At 42.2% G+C, this 20,335-nt stretch overlaps 2 protein-coding genes across 8 annotated transcripts in view; one reads left to right on the top strand and one right to left on the bottom strand.

Moving 5' to 3' along the window:
• C4H14orf93 (chromosome 4 C14orf93 homolog) overlaps positions 1-18,290 on the top strand; it is a 46,727-nt gene extending 28,437 nt beyond the window's left edge. Inside the window, exon 6 of the mRNA XM_085878170.1 lies at positions 17,958-18,290. Coding sequence (XP_085734296.1) covers positions 17,958-18,275 — 318 coding nt within the window. The 3' untranslated portion in view covers positions 18,276-18,290. The remainder of the gene's footprint in view (positions 1-17,957) is intronic.
• The window catches only part of AKTIP (AKT interacting protein), a 51,842-nt gene that overhangs the window by 2,888 nt on the left and 28,619 nt on the right, over positions 1-20,335 (bottom strand). For all 7 annotated transcript variants that reach the window (XM_085878196.1, XM_085878199.1, XM_085878200.1 and 4 more), the window contains exons 4-8: positions 13,376-13,440; positions 12,392-12,492; positions 11,374-11,462; positions 10,764-10,862; positions 10,499-10,606 (exon numbers count right to left, since the gene is read on the bottom strand). In XM_085878196.1, the coding sequence (XP_085734322.1) occupies positions 10,499-10,606; positions 10,764-10,862; positions 11,374-11,462; positions 12,392-12,492; positions 13,376-13,440 (462 nt within the window). The remainder of the gene's footprint in view (positions 1-10,498; positions 10,607-10,763; positions 10,863-11,373; positions 11,463-12,391; positions 12,493-13,375; positions 13,441-20,335) is intronic.

Raw genomic sequence — 20,335 nt, 5'->3', positions numbered from 1 at the left:
AACAGGAATTGCAAAGGTCGTGCCAATCATGTGACCAGAAGTGTCAAAATGGCAGACGAGGTCAATTTTGGGGAAAATCATGTAAATTCCTTCAAAAATCTTCTCTAGATCCACCAATCAGAATGCTACCAAATTTGGGTTACAACATTAGGCCAGGGGAGGAATGTTAAACTGCCAAAGTCATTCCGATCACGTGACCAGAAGTGTGTCAAAATGGCAGTCGCGCAAATGCCTTCCAAAACCTTCTCTCGGCCCATCTGTCAGAATGCCAACAAATTTGGGTTGCAACATTATGGTAGGGTCGGGATGTTAATTATATTATGAAAGTCATGTGGATCACGTCACCAGAAGTGTCAAAATGGCCAACTTGTTCAACTTTTAGGAAAATCGCATCAATTCCTTTCAAAATCTTCTTCACCAGACCTACCCGTCAGAATGCTACCAAAATTTGGGTAACAGCATTCGGGTTTTTTTTTTCTTTGCTTTTTCCATAGTCTGGAGAACTGAAGAGCGATCTCTGCCTCGACAATCAGCTGACCAAACCAAGTCGGTTCTCATATATAGCCAAAGCGTCTTCTGGAGAAGATACTCTAACTTTAGTTTTGTATGTAGCAGATGGGGAGACAATTTTTTTTTTCCTGTGCCATCCCGACATCCGAGAGTACGAGCAATCTCTGATGTTGCTATTTGGACGAGTTTCAACGCCAATCCCTTCCCCTCACGCTGCCTCTTCTCCCAAACAACTCTGGAGGTCAAAAAGAGGAAGAGGTGTCAAAGAATGTGCAAATTGGACAAATGAAAGGGGTTTTTTTTTAACCACCCCCCCCCAATGAAACACATTTATAGAACACTCCCTTCCCCTCCCCACTACTATCCATACCCTCCCTCTTTCTCTACCGCCACCCCTCTCAATATCCGTCAGCGAGACGATCGGTTGTATTTGCTCGTTTCAGAATAAAACAAGAACACAGCCAGACGTACGAGACAAAATTCCTTCAATGTGGCAAATAAACTGCAAACAAAAATCATCATGCTAACCCCATTCGTACGTGAATACTTAATCGGCTGATTTGGCTGGAAGCTAATGAACGAATATACAATGAAAAATATACAGTGCCTTCAGAAAGTATTTCCATCCCTCGACTTTTTCACATTTTGTTAGAGCCTGAATTTAAGGTGGATTACATTGACATTTTTTTTTTTTGTCACCAATCGACACGTAATACATTAATTGTCAGTGGAATTTATTTATTTATCGATTTATAATTTTTTCAAATCAATAAAAAATGAAAAGCTGAAATGTCATGCATCAATAAGTATTCAACTCCTTTGCTATGACACTCCAAATTGAGCTCGGGTGCATCCAATTTCCTTTGATCATCCTCGAGATGTCTACAACGTGGTCGGAGTCCATCTGTGGCGAATTCAATTGATTGGACACGATTTAGAAAGAAACACACCTTTCGATACAAGGTCACACAGTTGATAGTGTGTGTCAGAACAGAAACTCTACCATGAAGTCCAAGGAACTGTCCGTAGAACTCAGAGATGGAATTGTGCGGAGGCATAGATCTGGGGAAGAGTACAAAACAATTTATAGTGATGAAAGTTCCCAAGAGTACAGTGAACACCATCATTAGGAAAGGGAAAGAACATGGAACTACCCCGACTCTTCCTAGAGCTGGCCAGCCGACCAAACTGAGCAACTGGGCAAGAAGGACCTTGGTCAGGGAGGTGAACAAGAACCCAATGGCCACTGACAGAACTGCAGAGTTCCTTGGCTGAGTTTGGAGAACCTGCTGGAAGGATAACAATCTCTGCAGCACTTCACAAATCCAGGCTTTCTGGGAGAGTGGCAAGACAGAAGCCACTCCAGGAGAAAAAGGAACATGCCAACATGCCTGGAGTTTGCAAAAAGACACGTGAAAGACTGAGAGCGTGAGGCAAAAGATTCTGTGTTCTGACGAGACGAAAACTGAACTCTGGCCTGAATGCAAAGTGCTACGTATGGCAGAAACCGAACACAGCTCATCACCCATCTAATACCATCCCTACCATGAAGCATGGTGGTGGCAGCATCATGCTATGGAGATGTTTTTCAGCGGCAGAGACTGGGAGACTTGTAAGGATAGAGGGAACAATGAATGGAGCCAAATACAGGCAAATCCTTGAGGAAAACCTGCTTCAGAGTGCAAAGGAGCACAGACTGCAACGAATATTTACATTCCAACAGGACAATGATCCCAAACATACAGCCAAAGCAACATTTGAATAGCTTCGGAACAAGAACATGAAAGCCCTCGAGTGGTCCAGCCAAAACCCAGACTTCAAATCTCATTGAGAATCTGTGCAAAGACCTGAAGATTGCTGTTCACTGACGCTCTCCATCCAACTTGACAGAGTTTGAGTAAATGTGTAAGGGAGAATGGGAGAAAATGAGAAAACCCCCAAATCCAGATGTACAAAGCTGGTACAGACATACCCAAGAAGACTTGAGGCTGTAATTGCTGCCAAAAGGCCCTTCTACAAACTATTCACTCAGAGCTGAATACTTATGTAAAAGTAGGTATTTTATTGTAATTAATTTGCAAAAAAAACAAAAAAACAAGTTTTTACTTTGTCATTATGGGGTATTTTGTGTAAATCTTTGATTTTTCTTCCACCTTTCCTTTTCCTAATGTTAATCAAAAAAAAAATTTTTTTTTTAAACGGTCTCTTAAGTTAGATTTATATCACTATCAAAGTAAACAGAGGCAAGTCAAGAAAATAACTCGGCAAGCCAAAAGAGAGCATGAGAAGGACATGGCTAAGAATATTAAACATAATTGCAAGGCTTTCTTCAAGACCCAGTCACACCTTGACGTTTTAGCCAGCAATGGCAACGTATTAAAATGTATGTAAAACGCTGGCTTACGTTGAACTTTTGATGTCTTTTTTTTAAAGATTCGGACGTATTCATAACGACTTGGTCTTATGCATAACGTATTAGTAACGGACACAGAACGTTTCGTTGTGTTATAGATAACTTATACCAACGAATGCTGAACCTGTTGTCGGCCTTCACAACCTATGCCCAACGACAGTCGAACTTATGCATAGCGCGCTGCACGTATCGCCGACGATGACGTGGCATAGGTTATGAAAAGGCTGCCGCACAACGATTCAAATCATAACCGCCGCAAAAAATGGAAGTGTCAACATCGCAGTCACACCTTGGCGATCTTGCCAGCGTATGCCGACCTCTGAAAAATGCGTCTGAAACGCTGGCGCACGTCAAATACGGTATGGGTAAGTTTGGTATGCGTGAATAGAACGCAAAAGTACGCTATCATATGTCGTATTAAATGGAGTACGTCTTGTAATTTTAAACATGTTGAAAATTTTACGACGTACTTGCCGTATGACACACGCTCCGCATGCGATGGGAATAAGTTGTACGCACGATATGCGATCGTTGACACACCGACACACGTTACTTGAAAGGTGCTCATAAGTCGAAACACGTAAAGGTAATGGTTTGCGTCAGTGTTCCAGACTCCTGGTTTTTTTTTTTCTCTCTTCGGTATGACGGTGTTCAGTGTACAATGCGGTTATGATTTAAATCGTTGAGCGGCAGCCTATTAATTATATTATAACCGCACTAGAAATCGAAGTGTCAAAATCACCATCATACTGAAGGAAGGAAGGAAGAAAAAAGAAAAAAAAAATTAAAACCAGGGAGTCTGGAACACTGACGCTAACCATTACCTTGATGTGTTTCGACTTATGAGTACCTTTCAAGTTACGTGTGTCGATGTGTCTCACCGATCGCGTAACGCGAGTACAACACGTTGCTCATAGGTTAGAAATAAGTTTCGGGTACGCGAAACATTACCTCAACATGTTTCGACTTATGAGTAACTTACAAGTAACGTGTGTCGACGTGTGTCAACGATCGCATGACGTGCCTACAACTTATGGCCAGCGTTATGCAGAATGTGCGAGTCATGCGCTGGCATAAGTCTTAAAATTTCAAGCATGGAAAATTTGAGGACAACCGAAAAGTACAACGTTTAAACCCAGCGTACAAAGACGTATGGCAGTGCTTTTCAACGTGCTCTCAATGTTATCAAAACTTAGCCATAACGTATTCGACGTGTACCAGCGTTTTAGACAAATTTTCCAAAAATCGGCATAAGCTGGCTAAAACGTCAAGGTGTGACTGGTCCTTTAAGGACATCAGAGGAAAAGAACAGGTTGAGACCAGTGAGAGTCCATTGAGGAATAGCACCGGGAGAGTGGTTAGTGATGAAAGTGAGATGGCAGGCTTATGAAACAAGTATTTTTCTTAAACTTTTGCACAAGAACAGTCAGGAGAATTGCCAGTAGCTGACAGTTTCTATCAAGGAGGTGAGGAAGGGCTTTTACAGAAGATCCAGGTTGGAGTGGAAGAAGTATAGGAGCAGCGAGGAAATCTTGGAGTAGATAAGGCTCTGGGGTCAGATAGTATGCACCCGAGAGTATTGAGGGAAGTGGCTGAGCAGGTAAGCGAGATGTTAACGGATATTTTCAATCGCTCACTGGAGTCAGGACAGGTACCGGAGGATTGGAGAGCAGCAAATGTAACACCATTATTCAAGAAAGGATCCAGAGAAGAATTGGGAAACTATTGACCTGTTAGTTTGACTTCAGTTGTGGGGAAGGTATTGGAGACATTAATCAAGGACCAGATGAGGAACCATTTAAACAAATACAAACTAATTAAAGGTAGTCAGCATGGGTTTACCAAAGGTAGTTCCTGTTTAACAAATCTTTTAGAGTTCTATGAAGCAGTGTCTGATTGGGTGGATGAGGGAAAGGCAGTGGACATAGTATATCTCGACTTTAAGAAGGCATTTGAAAAGGTACCACATCGGAGGTTGTTAGCCAAAGTGAGGGCTGCTGGAGTGGCTGGTCAAGTAGCTAATTGGATTGCAAACGGGCTTAGTGGTAGGAAGCAAAGAGTGGCTGTGAGTGGGAGGATGTCTTGCTGGGAAGATGTAAGTAGCAGGGTACCTCAGGGATCAGAATTCGAACCATTACTATTCATTATTTACATCAACAATTTGGATAATGGGGAAAAGAGTAGGCTTTCCAAATTTGCAGATGACAAAGCTTGGAGGTGAGGTGGATAGCAGAGGGGGTGGTGAACAGATACAGGGAAGTATTGATACTTGCACAGATTGGGCAAAAGATTGGCAGATGTAATTTAACCAAAGCAAGTGTAAGGTGTTGGGGATGGGAAAGAACAATGAAAATAGAGATTACAGAATGCAAGGGGTAATTTTGGAGCGAGTCACACAGGAGAAGGATCTGGGAGTGGTAATAGATATGGGAGGTAAACAGGCAGCACAATGCCAGGCAGCTAGAGGAAGAGCAAATCGGGTTTTTGGTTGTATTCGGAGCAGGATCATTTATAAATCAAAAGAGGTGGTGTTCACATTATACAGGAATTTAGTGAGGCCACATCGAGATTATGGTGTACAGTTCTGGTCACCATGGTTCCAGAAGGACATAGATGCCATGGAGAGGGTTTAGCGTAGGGCTAGAAGATTGATTCTGGGCCTAGCTAGACTCAGCTATGAGGAGCGGTTTAAGGAGACAGGGCTTTATACACAAGAAAAGAGGCGGTTACAAGGAGATATGATCAAGATATTTTATCTAAAACAAGTGCAGATTAATTATTCAGAGTAGACAGTGATAGGACCAGGGGCCATAGCCTGAGAGTAAAGAGGAGGAGAGTTAAGACGGTAGCAAGGAAGGGGGCTTTCACTCAGTGAGTAGTTAATGCATGAAATAGTCTCCCCATGAAAGGTAGTGGCAGCAGAAAAAGTAGATAAGTTTAAATTATAATTAGATAGGTACCTGGAAGTTATGGAGATACAGGGGTATTGGGATGTTGATCAGACTTTTAGGTCGTTTGAGCATTGATGGGTGATTGTGTATGGAATGCTGTTGGTGTGGGTCTTGTCAAGGGGGGCGTGTAGTTGATGTGTGTTTTTAACCAAGCCCATTCCCCCTCCCCCGATGGGAAGAAAAGGGGGGGGGGAAACAAAAACTAATTTATTTCATTAATTAAAAAGTTTTTGCATTTTCTTCCTTGGATCTGGTGTTTGTGCAGGCATGATGGGCTGAATGGCCTCCACATGTGTTGGATTTCCTTGTAAAATATTTCAACTTCCTCTTTCAGCTGTGTGTTTCTCGGTATTGTATCATAACCCACTAATCTTTTTCTTCTTTAAAAGGACTTTTCAACTTGACCTTACCTTCATCCCATATCTAAAACGTCCCACTGCTACAACATTTCTTCACTCCATTCTCTTTTATTGCATCTCTCATGTAATGTCTTTAATCGCATCTGTGACTGAAAATTTTTTAAATCCCAGTTTGCAATGCATGTTCATGTTCCATCAATGGTCCTTTCCTCCCCCCCCCCCCAACTTCAGTGCCAATTCACCCCACCCTCCTTAAATCTACCTCCTCCTAAACCACTCACCTATTATCCAATCCTCGTACCTCTCATCTTACCTCTTCACTGTCATATGCTTCAGTATCAGCTCATCTGTTGTCCCAAAGTGTGTGGTGTTCAAACATCTGTGGGCTCCATTCTAACCTACAGATATCTCACTCTCTCAATCAGTACACTAATCACCACATTCTCCTTCTTCCACTTAGCATAACCTCCCCCTCTTCCCAACCCCTCAAATCTTGTACCTCCCCCTGCCCGCTACCTTCTTCACCATACCTTAACCAAGTCTCATCCTTCCCTTCTCCCCACCTCTTCCTACACCTTGGCCTTGCCTGCTCTCATCGTCTCCCCTCCTATCAAAGCAACCTTCACCTTTCTCAAAAACTCCCCCTCACCTCTCCCCCCTCACCATTCTCTCTGCAATCTTCCCCCTCACTCCCCCTTCTCAAGGTTGCCCCCCCCCTCACATGCACAAAGCAACCTACTTCCCCCACCCTTTCTCTCCCATGTCATCACTTCACCTCCTCCAATCTTCAACTGCCCTCTACCTCCTCTCTTATAACTCCTCACTATACCTCAACCCAGCAACATCAAGCCTTTTCTCATCATCATCATCATCTGGCCCCTTCTCCGAGCTCTTGTGCAATCCCGCACACTCTTTCAACAACTCTTCTTCCCTCCCCCTCCCCTCCCCTGCAACCAAAGCCTCCTCCCCTCACTCTTCTTTAATAGTGTGCACCTCAAATATCCAGGGCCTTTGCTCAAACCTGATATCTTCCCATACAGTTTGCCACTGACAAACCAGACAATCTGCTTAACAGAAACTTTCCTCCTTCAAGACATCTCTGACTCCCGAATATCTCTCCATGGTTACTCCCTCCTCCGGTATGACGGACCTGAGCCTCGTCCTAGAGGCGGACCTGCCCTCTTCATCAGACTTGATTCCTCACTCTCCATGCAGTGCCCTCACTCCCCCAGGAATACCTCTGGCTGCAGCTTTCCCTCCACTCCCACCTCATGTTTATATGTGTACTGTACCGTCCACCAAACAGTGATGACTCCATCTACACCTCACTATCCAAAAAACATGGACCAACTTCTATCTTCTCATCCAAACTGTCTCTTCCTCATATGTGGTGACTTCAATTGTCATCATGCCAGTTGGCTGGGTGGAGGTACCTCCCTCACCTGCCATGGCACTTCAGCAGAAGCTTTCTGTGACTCAATCTGTCAACTTCCTGACCCGGATCTCAACCAACAATACTCCATCTCTTCTGGATCTGATTTTGACAAATTTTCCTGAAAAATCTGCTGTTCTTCCTCCGCTCCAATCGGTTCATCTGACCACGTGCTTGTCAAATTAAACATCTCTCTGGCTGTTATGAGAACCACCTCAGCACCGTCGAGCCTGGCATGTCACTCAGGTTGACTGGCAGGGTCTCCAAGCAGCCATAAAACTTCTAGACTAGTCTCCCATTGCTACTTTCTCAAACATCAACTCATCCTGGAAATTCTTTCAAAGAAACTTGCTCTCTTCTCTCTCTCATGCACAGATTTATCCTCTCTCATCTTCAGTTGTCCGACTCCTCCTCCCGCTCATGATTCACTGAAGCTTGTGGCGAGGCAGGTGTCCTGAAACAACTTGCCTTTGCCTCAGGGAAGGCGAATCCAACTGGTCAATCTCAGTTCCTTCCACGAAGCTCGGAACAAGTGTGTCTACCCTCAGGAGAACCAGAAAACAACATCTTTCCAATCTCAAGTCTGAACTCTCAAAGCTGTCTCCCTCCTCCAAATCCTGGTGGCATCCAGTTATGTCTGTTGCTGGTGTATGTTCCCCCTCCATCCCCTCCCTTGCCTCAAATGGCCACACTGCTGACACTGCACGTGAAAAGGCTGAATGCCTAAACTCCTTGTTTTCTTCTAAATCTTGTGTCCTAAACCCATCGCTTTCTGCTCTGTTCCTGGACTCTGTGTCCTTTTCTCCCGACAAGGTGGAGAGCTTGCTGTCAAACCTTGACTCAGATTCTGCAACCGGTCCAGACGGCATCAGCCCACGTGTCCTTATAACTTGCTCCCTCGGCTCCTGCTCACACTCTCTCTGTTCTATCCACGCTCTCATTTGCTCAAGGTCATCTGCCATCTGCTTGGAAAACAACAAACATTACCACTCTGCATAAAAAGGTGCAAAAACAGATCTCTGCAACTACAGACCAATCAGTCTTCTCCCAATCATCAGCAAGGTTATGGAATCCATCATCACTTCAGATATTAAATCCTCCTCTTCTCCAATGGCTTGATTTGGATCATCAATTTGGATTCAGACCAGGTCACTCTACCCAGGATATGCTGCTTCTGCTCTCCCAACAACGGACGGAGATCCTTAATGCCGGACATGAAATCAGAGCCATATCCCCAGACACATCACGAGCTTTCGATATGGTCTGACACCCTGTCCTGCTCACCAAACTCTCTTCCTATGGGATCCAAGGACATCTCCACTCATGGCTCGCAGACTTCCTTTCCTGTCGCAGTCAACATGTGACCCTAAAAGGAGTTCTTTCATCCCCTCTTCCTGTCCAGGCTGGCGTTCAAGGCAGTGTTCTGGCCCTGTTCTTTTTCTGGTTTTCCTCAATGATCTCTCCAACTCTCTGGAGAATCCTTTCTCTTTGCTGACGATTACACCCTCTATCATCCCTCAGATCAGCAAGCAGCAGCTTCTTCACTCTCTGCAGATCTGGATAAAATCAGAAGCCGGTCAAGCACTTGGAACGTCTTTCAATCCTGACAAATCTCACTCTCTCACGATGTCTCTCCGAGAGGACTGTCTGGAACCCCCACCCCCCCCATCTACTTTCTCAACACTCCTCTTCAAGAAGTCCTTTCATTCAAGCTTCTCGGTCTCACCATCTGCCATGATCTTTCCTGGGAAAGCAACATTTCCAAGCTGGCCTCCAAAGCCAGTCGCCGACTGGGAATCCTCCGTCGTGCAAAGTCCTTCCTCAGCTCACTTGAATTCCTGACCACATACAAAGCTTCCGTCCACAGCCTGATGGAGTACTGATCTCCCCTCTGGGCTGGTTCTCCTGCCTCTCACCTTTCTTGGCTTCACGCTGTGGAAACCAAGGCATTTAGGATCATTGGTATCTCCCACAATGAGGCTGAGTCTTTTGGTCTGACTATCTCACCGCAGACAGGTCGGTGGTCTTTCTATCTTCCATTCTCCTCTCTGGTCTTGCCCCCACCACTCTTTCTCCGATATGTCTCCCCCATATTTCCACAGGGCGCTCAAGGTCCGCCAGCAACCCCCTTCTGGTAAAATTACCAAAATCAAGAATCACTGCTCACCTTCACTCTTTCAGTCCTCTTTTTCCCACATTCTCTTCAATCCCATTCTTCCCTCCCGGTCTTCAAAACAGCCGTTCACCACCACCTTCCCCCATCCAAAACCCCAATCTTTTCTACCCCTGTTAATCTACCCCAAACCCATCTCCTTCAAATTCCCTGCTTTCCTTCCTGAAAGTCCCTGTAGTGTCCATCTTGTTTACCCTGTGTACCGCACCCCATCCCTCTCCCTTGCACGGATCTTCTCATGTTTCTGTTCCCCATTGTTTAGTCTTTCCCTCTCCCGCCCCTTGTTGTACGTTCTGTGTGTTAGCTCTCATACGAGCCTGGACATTTTATTTTATAATATACAAAGCAGATCAACGACAAAATATATATATATATATATATATATATATATATATATATATATATATATATATATAATCCATTTTAAATTCAGGCTGCCAAACCTCCCCCCCCCCCCCCCCACCACAACTTTTTTTTTTTTTAGGCCAAAGTTAGTTTCAGAGCAGCTTCAAATACAAGTTTCACAACTCTTGGGGATTTTAAGCGAAGCAGCTGCTGGCCAAAATATGTTGCAACCTATTGCACCGGTGCCTAAAGGAACGCACAGACATTTCTTCCAACTTCTACATGATGTGGAGCAAGACTATAGTCTCCCCATACCTTATCGCATGTGCATCATCAATTTTGGGTGGGTCAAACAGGTGACTGTTGCACATCTTCACACAGTCAACAACCTTGTGCTTGAACAGCTCAGCATCATTTGTACAACTGCAAAAGGTGATGAAACGGTGAACGTTTGGGATCAAGTAAACAAGCAACGACTCACTCAGGAAACAAGTTAATGATCGTATGTCTACCAAAAGCAAAACTATAATGCATGACAAAAATACTTTTGGAGTACATTACAGCAGGAAGGGGAGCTTACAGGACTGCTGCCTCTGGATTCCAGGGAGATGCCGTTTCAATTTTGTAGAACACACGGCGGATATAGGCAACTAGGTGCCAAATGTGATTCTGATTACGCCTGGAAAAAAAAAAAACATGATTGCGACAATTAAAAAATAAAAATTGCACCCACATGACCATCGATCAGTTACAAAAACCAAATGTGCAGGTAATAAACTAGTATGCATGATGTGGGGGTTTTAAACCCACGACCAATAGCCTAGTCGATGAAACCCATGTGGGATTGTACTCAAAATTTAAAAAGAATATTTGGATTTTTATTGCTTCCTCTTCACCACCTTAATTTTACAATTGTAATGGTCTTGCTAAACACTTGCCAAAGTACAATAATTAAACAGTGCTCAATTTAGTAGTGCATCGTCAGATATAGCGTGCGGTATTGTGTGTTCACCTCGTAGTAGAATGCGAGTGTAGAGCACACACACAACACACTGCTGCATGTGCAACCCTTAATTGTGAACAGGTTAAGAACTGCGAGCAAAATCTATTGCAAAGTTAATTGACATGAGAAGAGGAGAATTGTAAACTTTTCAGAGAATACACAGTGCACTTGATAAGATGGGACCAACCGCCACTTGCTGAAAGCCCTTTGTACGTCCAGCTCTGCCGTGGTAGGATCCACAAGGGGGTGAAAAATGGGGAAATCAAACAGCACCCGCTGTCAGGACAGGGGTTCATGGACAACAATCAGGGGCAATTCTATTAAATTTTCATTGGATTTTTCAGCCAAACATTACATAATTGCAAAGATAAAATATTTCACATTTTAAATGATTGTGGATAGGACAGTACACTTAGAAATCCTTTTCAAAGGATGGTGTGCTCCCTGTGGCAGCGCTGTACGCTGACGTCACAAAATAAAAAGCAACTTAGTCTTTCTCTCCAACAAAAATAAAATAAAGATAATACAACCAAAGTATTACAAAACTTTTCTGCGATAGTTTAATTTACTTAGTTTCTTTTCTTTTTTTTTTATAAACAATCCCCTCCTTCCCAAGTACCCTTTAATATTTGCTGAGCACCTCAGAGTACACCATACCAGCATAAAGCAAAACCAAAATTGTTAATGTGGTAGGTGTAGTGGTTTTGGTGGCAAAGAAACCACATCGATGAAGACAGCATCAGATCATTTATTTATTTATTCGTATGCAGACTGATTGCTGAGTTGCATCATTTTCTGGGGACACGGCTGTGCCGCTGATGTAATGCCCCGTTACCAATAAGCTGGTACTCATTTTGCTGACATCGGAAGGATGGCAGGCTGAGTCAACCCACCTGGTGTTAAGTCAATGAACGAAAGGGGCTGGAACTCAAGACTAGGATCTTGAGCCAGCCACCTTGACCGGTGAGCCAACACCAGACATACCAGATCATTAACTGGACATGAAGATTACACCACATCGTTAATCACAGGGCACTCAAGAGCAAAGCTAATGAAATAAATCTTATGAGATGCATAAACTTATGGGAAAGTCAAATCACATGTCTGAATAACAAAATTAAATTGCAAGAGAAAAAAAAATCTCGTATGTTCGAATAAAGAACATTTCAGAAAAGCACAACAGAGCTAAAATGATGAATACTCACAGGACACTCTCCATCCGGATAATTGTCTGGAATGTATATTGTGAATTTGAATACTCCATCCTGGTAAATACCCTGCCGGATAAACAGTACTCCAAACCAAGCTGCAAGAACACGACAGAAGTTCACCAACGAATTACCTTTTTTACAGTCTACTTTAGTAATTATTCACCCTTGCACTCAAACAAGGGATACAAGACTAGGCTAGGGGCTTTGGAATTGTGCAAACACATCCAAAAGCATCAACGTTGGAATGTATCAGCAGCCAACATGCCATGGGTTCCTCTCCGCTTCAGACACAAAAGTACCATGTATAAAAGGGGAAAGATTCGCCAAGAACCAAAATGGAAGACAAATAACTAAACGGTACTTGCAAAATCCCACAAATGGAGTGGTCGTTTCAATTTTCAAGACACAGAGGGTCATATGTGAGCTGAACAACGACAAAAAGGTGTCACGTTCACATAGCAATGGAAAAAGAGGGAAGGAATGAACACAAGCAACTGGAACGACACTCAGTAGAGTGCATAACTCTGCCAGGCTGAACAGTTTACGCTTTGTATCCCACCGATAGACCGGATCTGGATCCATACCTGAATCAAAATGAAATCGGCGTGTTCTCGTCACTTAAACTCATCCACAACTTTTTGAGATATCATGCTACATATCGTGTTTGGCCTAATCTCTCAATGGTGAAGAATCACTAAAAAAAAAGATCTTGCATCCAGATCTGAATCTTCACCAAAGTATAATTAACATGAGAAATTCTATTCGTCCTCGTCACACACCCAACCTCGTCAACCAAGTTCCGTCTGAATCCGACAATACATTTTTCCAGATAACCTGCTCACAGACAGCCAGCCAGCCAGCCAAACAAAGACAGACAGGGGTGAAAACAACCTCGGTCCACCTTTGGTGGTGGAGGTAATGAATGCAAGGACATCTTACATGCTGAAAATGCTCACACAATGGACTTCGATTACTCACTCAAAGAACTTTTGGCAGAAGGTTGTACATACACACCAGGAAGATGCTGTCTGCTGAGTAGTGTACTGCACACAAACACAAGCAAACAAAAATTAGAATAATCTTTTTTCTAGCAGTTGCCACATCACATCATCTCTTCATGCAGTTTCAACAATACGGCACTTTTGAAATGACGCAATTCGCCTCAGAATGCTCGGCATGCATGCACAGAAAACCCAAGAAACAGCAACGTTTAGGGAATAATAAAGCACATAATGTGTGGAAGAGGATTGTTACATAAAATGGCTCAGAAAGCTTCTAAAACAAGTTGAAAATACTTGGAAAAGTACCTGAGAGAAAGGGCTGTGCCTCTGCACAATAAAAGATTCGGAGAACTTTCTTATATGGCTGAACGGGCACCTGCTCGTACTGCAAACTAACGACCATGTGGGTCGGTGTAAGGCGTGTGCTACACAACCCCCCCCCCCCACCCCCTGGACAGATTGCAACCAGTTAATGGGCTGTGTGTATCCAGATTATGTGCTTCTGAACACTGATGGGAAGGACATATCTTGGACTTGTGCATGTACAGGGAAAGTTGAGGGCAATTATAAATACTAGTGAGTGCCCATACATGCGTGGCCGTACGTGTATTAAAAAAAAAAAAAAAAAAAAAAAAACTTTCAAACCGCGTGCCAGAAACAACAACCACACAGGCTGTTCCTTCGCTCTCGCGTGCCCGTACGTATAAAAAAAACCTTCAAACAACTACACAGGCCGTTCCTTGGGCATTGTGCTTATCTATAAATGCGCATTAGTAATCGAGAAATTATTAGAATACAGTAAGTCATCACTATCCGGAAGTCCGTACGTTGTAACCCGTAATGGGGAACACGGCTGAGGATCTCTTCCCCAACGGCCACGTCTACGCAGCAATGTGTCCTGTCATTGGTAACTAAATGGCTCCCTTTCCCCATTGGTCATGCCTACGCAGCACCGTGTCTTGTCATTGGTTGGTAAATAAATGGCCATAACTTGGGAAGCACTTGTCCGGTTAATATCAAATCTTGAAAAGGCAGATCCTCAGGTCCCCAGCAATATACCTGGCAAGTTTCAATTAGATCGGACCAGTGGTTGTCGAGAAACAGCGGTCACACACCACACACATTGTTTGATCGATTCTGGAGCCACAAGAGAAGTACAAGATTTTTGCATCCATTACTATCTCTCTCATATATATATATATATATATATATATATATATATATATATATATATATATATATATATATATATATATATACACATATATATATATATATATATATATATATATACATATATATATATACATACATATATATATATATATATACATATATATATATACATACATATATATATATATATACATATATATACATACATATATATATATATATATATATATACATATATATACATACATACATATATATATATATATATATATATATATATACATACATACATACATATATATATATATACATACATACATACATATATATATATATACATACATACATACATATATATATATATACATACATACATACATATATATATATATATATATATATATATATATATATATATATATATATATATATATATATATATATATATATGCACGCACGCACACACACTGGGGAGAACAAGTATTTGATACACTGCCGATTTTGCAGGTTTTCCCAGTTACAAAGCACATAGAGGTCTGTAATTTTTATCAGAGGTACACTTCAACTGTGAAAGACGGAATCTAAAACAAAAATCCTGAAAATCACATTGTATGATTTTAAAATAGTTAATTTGCATTTTATTGCCTGAAATAAGTATTTGATCACCTTCCAACCAGTAAGAATTCCGGCTCTCCAGACCTGTTAGTTTTGCCTTTAAAAACCCTCCCATTCTCCACTCATTACCTGTTAACTGCACCTGTTTGAATTACATGTATTAACTGCACCTGTTTGAACTCGTTATCTGCATAAAAGACAGCTGTCCACATTCAATCAATCAGACTCCAACCTCTCCAGAATGGGCAAGACCAGAGAGCTGTCTAAGGACATCAGGGACAAAATTGTAGACTTGCACAAGGCTGGGATGGGCTACAGGACAATAGGCAAGCAGCTTGGTGAGAAGGCAACTGTTGGCGCAATTATTAGAAAATGAAAGAAGTTCAAGATAAGTCAATCTCCCTCGGTCTGGGGCTCCATGCAAGATCTCACCTCGTGGAGCCTCAATGATCATGAGAAAGGTGAGGGAACATCCCAGAAATACACGGCAGGACCAGGTCAATGACCTGAAGAGAGCTGGGACCACAGAATCAAAATAAACCATCAGTAGCACACTACGCCGTCATGGATTAAAATCCTGCAGCGCACGCAAGGTCCCTCTGCTCAAGCCAGCGCATGTCCAGGCCCGTCTGAAGTTTGCCAATGACCATCTGGATGATCCAGAGGAGGAATGGGAGAAGGTCATGTGGTCTGATGAGACCAAAATAGAGCTTTTTGGTTTAAACTCCACTCGTCGTGTTTGGAGGAAGAAGAAGGATGAGTACAACCCCAAGAACACCATCCCAACCGTGAAGCATGGAGGTGGAAACATCATTATTTGGGGATGCTTTTCTGCAAAGGGGACAGGACGACTGCACCGTATTGAGGGGAGGATGGATGGGGAAATGTATCACGAGATCTTGGCCAACAACCTCCTTCCCTCAACAAGAGCATTGAAGATGGGACGTGGCTGGGTCTTCCAGCATGACAACGACCCAAAACACACAGCCAGGGCAACTAAGGAGTGGCTCCGTAAGAAGCATCTCAAGGTTCTGGAGTGGCCTAGCCAGTCTCCAGACCTGAATACAATAGAAAATCTTTGGAGGGAGTTGAAAGTCTGTGTTGCCCAGCGACAGCCCCGAAACCTGAAGGATCTGGAGAAGATCTGTATGGAGGAGTGGGCCAAAATCCCTGCTGCAGTCTGTGCAAACCTGGTTAAGAACTACAGGAAATGTCTGATCTCTGTAATTGCAAACAAAGGTTTCTGTACAAAATATTAAATTCAGTTTTTCTGATGTATCAAATACTTATTTCATGCAATAAAATGCAAATTAATTATTTAAAAATCATACAATGTGATTTTCAAGATTTTTGTTTTAGATTCCGTCTTTCACAGTTGAAGTGTATCTATGATAAAAAAATTACAGACCTCTATGTGCTTTGCAAGTGGGAAAACCTGCAAAATCAGCAGTGTATCAAATACTTGTTCTCCCCACTGTATGTATATGTATATATATATATATATATATATATATATATATATATATATATATATATATATATATATATATATATATATATATATATATATATATATATATAAAAAATCTCTCACACATACTAACAGAGTACCTACCCCCTGGGTGGGTCAAGTTTTCACATCACTTGCTGGAAAAAAAAAAGTATAATCTGTGCTTTTCAAGAAGATTACAGATGTTTACATGGTGTACGCTTAAAAGGTTATACTAGATGGTCTAAAGGATACATTGCAATAGTAGTTGGTGTTTAAGAGGTTAAAATGGTCTAATCTCAGGAATGTAAAAAGGGTCTAAAAAGGTACAAGTGGTCAAAAGCTCGAAATGTTCAAACATCCAAGCTGTTTGAAGGGTGTAATGGGTCAAATTGGTGATAAGGTTCAATGGGTCTAAATGGACTTGAGGGGTGTAAAGGTCTCAAGGTTGTCATGGTCCAAAAGGGTTTAAAGGTTTAAAGGTTTAAAGGGTGAAGGTAAATGGGTCTTAAATGTCTTGAGGCATATTCTGGGTTATTAGGGGATCTTTAAGGTCCTTGGAAGTCTTCTGGGTCTGAAAAATTTGAATGGGTCTCACTAACTGAAAGGGTCGAAAGGTACATTCCAAGGGTACATAAATAAAATGTACATGTGTCTAGTCAGGGTGCAACTGTCGTACAAACAGCACACAATTAATAGTCACACGGCCTCACAGTGTCATATATATATATATATATATATATATATATATATATATTTTTTTTTTTAATCACACACACACGTTTGGATCTGTACGGACTCGGTGGGTGTGTGGACATGCCATGCTTGTTACATGTTCCGTGGTGGCAAAGTTTCATCCCGTATGTTATGGAGGTTCTTTCAGATTTTTCCTTTGTCCTCCCACCTGTTTCGAAAGCATTTGATTGTCGGATTTTCTTTACAAAGGTTAAATGTGTCTCTTTGTAAGTTTCAAAGCAAAATATATTTGATAATGCCCGATTTCCGAGCCGTTTGCAGTATTTACATATTTTCTAAATTACCGAGCCAATTTTCTTCCACCCGTCACTTGCAGCTGTTTATAAAGATTAATGTTTGTGATCATCTCCCTGAAACGTCGATATAAATGTAACGTTTTTCGGTGAAAGCTACTCAAGGTTTGTGGGTTGTATACAGTACGTACTGTAGTTGGTAATTACACTACTGACTCCAACCTGCCGATTCCAGAAAAATTGCCAACATCGGGTGTGTGCGTGTGCGTGTGCGTGTGCGTGTGTTTCAGAATGTGGAATGGAGTCCTTCCAGGGCAGGCTCAGAGTATCCACCTTCATTTCAGTTAGGAGTCACGATTCATGGACTGAGCGGTGAAGTTTTCTATTCTCAAAGTTTTGTGCCGAGGGCTCTCTTTAGGACCGTCGGTGAGCCCCAGACAGCTTCCAAATGTAGTTTGTTTGTTTATAATATTCCCAGAGATGGTTTTCAGCTCACCAGTAAAGTAGTCCCAGGGAGCTTATGGGATAGCACGTCTGTCCATCCGTTCCTCCGGATATTCTTGCAACTTCTTCTCAGAAACTACACATATGATTTCAATGAAATTTGAGCACAACCTTAATCACCCGTGATGGCATTAAAGAATAAAAAACCCAGGGTCTGAAAGGGCCTACAGAGGGAGTTTATGGGGGGGGGGAGGAAGGCGGGTGTAAGGGGCCTCCCCAAAGAGGTATTTGCTTTCTTCTTAAACGATACACAAAATTCCGATGAAACTTGACCACCATCTTCATCCCCCATTATGTACTAAAGTTTATTCATGACATTAAAAAATTGTGGTCTAAGGTGTTCTATGGGGGGTTGGGGGGGATTGCCCCCCAAAATATGTATTTGCTTTCTTTTCTGAAGCCACACACAATTTCGATGAATCTTGACCACAATCATCATCACCCGTGATGTACCAAGGTTTGTTCATGGCATTTAAAAAAAAAAAAAAAAAATCCATAGGTATTTACTTTCTTCTCCATTATGTATTTTGTGGGTCATCTGTGCCTACTAGTGGTTGCCTGGTTATCTTATCCAGCCGCTACCAGGTGAGCGCCCAGGGGTACTGCCCCGATGTTTAATATCTCTGTGGGGATTTTTGTTATCATTCCTGTATAGTAGGTCCAACTTTGGCATTCTTCAGCTTCCAGGATTTTCTCACTTCATTCTTGAGGTGTTGGTGTTTGGTCATTTTCTTGATTTCTGCGTCGTTTAGTCCAAAATCACTGGGATGAGCACAAAGAAGAATTGCCTTCTTTTCTTTTTTTAGTAACCAAGTATATCTGGTCGCAACGCTTTGTTTTCAATGTTCACGCTCGATGGGATCATTAGGTCGTATGCGAGTGGTAGGTACTTCAATGCTTTAAGTGAGTACTTTTGTTTCACGGTCCCACCAATTTTCTGGAACTGGGACATCAAAGTTTTTGCAGATGCGCCAGTGGATTATATCATAAACTCTGTTGTGTCATTGTGTGTACAGCTGTTCTGACGAGTGTGCATGTAAGCGTGTTCGGTCGTGAAGCATAACATATTCTCTTTACCAACTCCAACTCCACCCCTCACCTTTGTCTCTCTCCCTCCCTCTGTATAGCAACATATGGTGAGGCACAGCTCTCCCCACCTCCCCCCCTCTTCCTCCTCTCTCCCTCTCCCCTTCCTCCTTCTCTCCTCTTTCTCTTATCAGAAGGAAGCTATGCAGTGAAGCTGCAGCACCACTTAAAAAGTGGCCTCTGGGGGACTGCCGGTTACTTCCCCAACAGTTGGGATGTCCTTACCGTCCTGATGCAAATAAAGAATAACACAAAAATAAACCAATGTCACCCGCAGGGTGACCCGTATCTTGCCAAAAGGTGACCACGTGTGACTTCTTTAAGGTCACACTGAGGTGAACAGAGCTGCTATCCACCAGGAGCGACTCCTTGAGGAATATCTGCCTACGAGAGATTCCGATGAGAATCGTTCTACAGAGCAACCATTAAAAATATGCTTTTGCCTCATAACGTCACCAAATGACGTCATAATGTCTCAAGCTTGACATATCTAGAAAGCACTCATCGAGGTGTTCAATTTGAGGTACTACACAATATGGTTCCTAAAACTTGAAAATTTGACCTTGGGGTCAAATATGTTTGACCTCAGGTGCTAACCATGAAGGTCAAGGCCAATCGCCACCAAAAATTAATCAGCTGAGCGCCAGACCATGAACTATATTCCCATGAAGTTTGAAGACGATCCGATCAAAATTACTCAAAAAATAAGGGTTTCGTCGACTCCCCTGATTTGCGCCAAAGTGACCTTGACCTTCAAAATGTGTGCACTGAAAGGGACCTCTATAGGCCTCTGATATGCGAAGTTACAAAAATTTCCGATAACTGTGCTCTGCCGAATTTTTTATATGTGATTACAGACAAACAAACAAAAAAAAAAACAACAAAAAAAAACATACAAGCTGACTAACATATCTTGCATAAACTTCGTTTTGGCAAGATAAAAACAACAACAAACTATTATCGAATGAAACACGGTGGTTTAAAAAGGTTCTTCTTCATTTTTGAAGGATAGATGTATGGAAGGACATGGAGGTATATTGAAACGCTTTGCACCAATTAAAATCTATTTTCTTATTTC

The sequence above is a fragment of the Eptatretus burgeri genome, chromosome 4, assembly GCF_056783735.1.
Source record: "Eptatretus burgeri isolate ZD-2024b chromosome 4, Ebu_testis_v1, whole genome shotgun sequence".
Classification (NCBI taxonomy): domain Eukaryota; kingdom Metazoa; phylum Chordata; class Myxini; order Myxiniformes; family Myxinidae; genus Eptatretus; species Eptatretus burgeri.
This window is presented reverse-complemented; position numbering and strand designations above follow the sequence as displayed.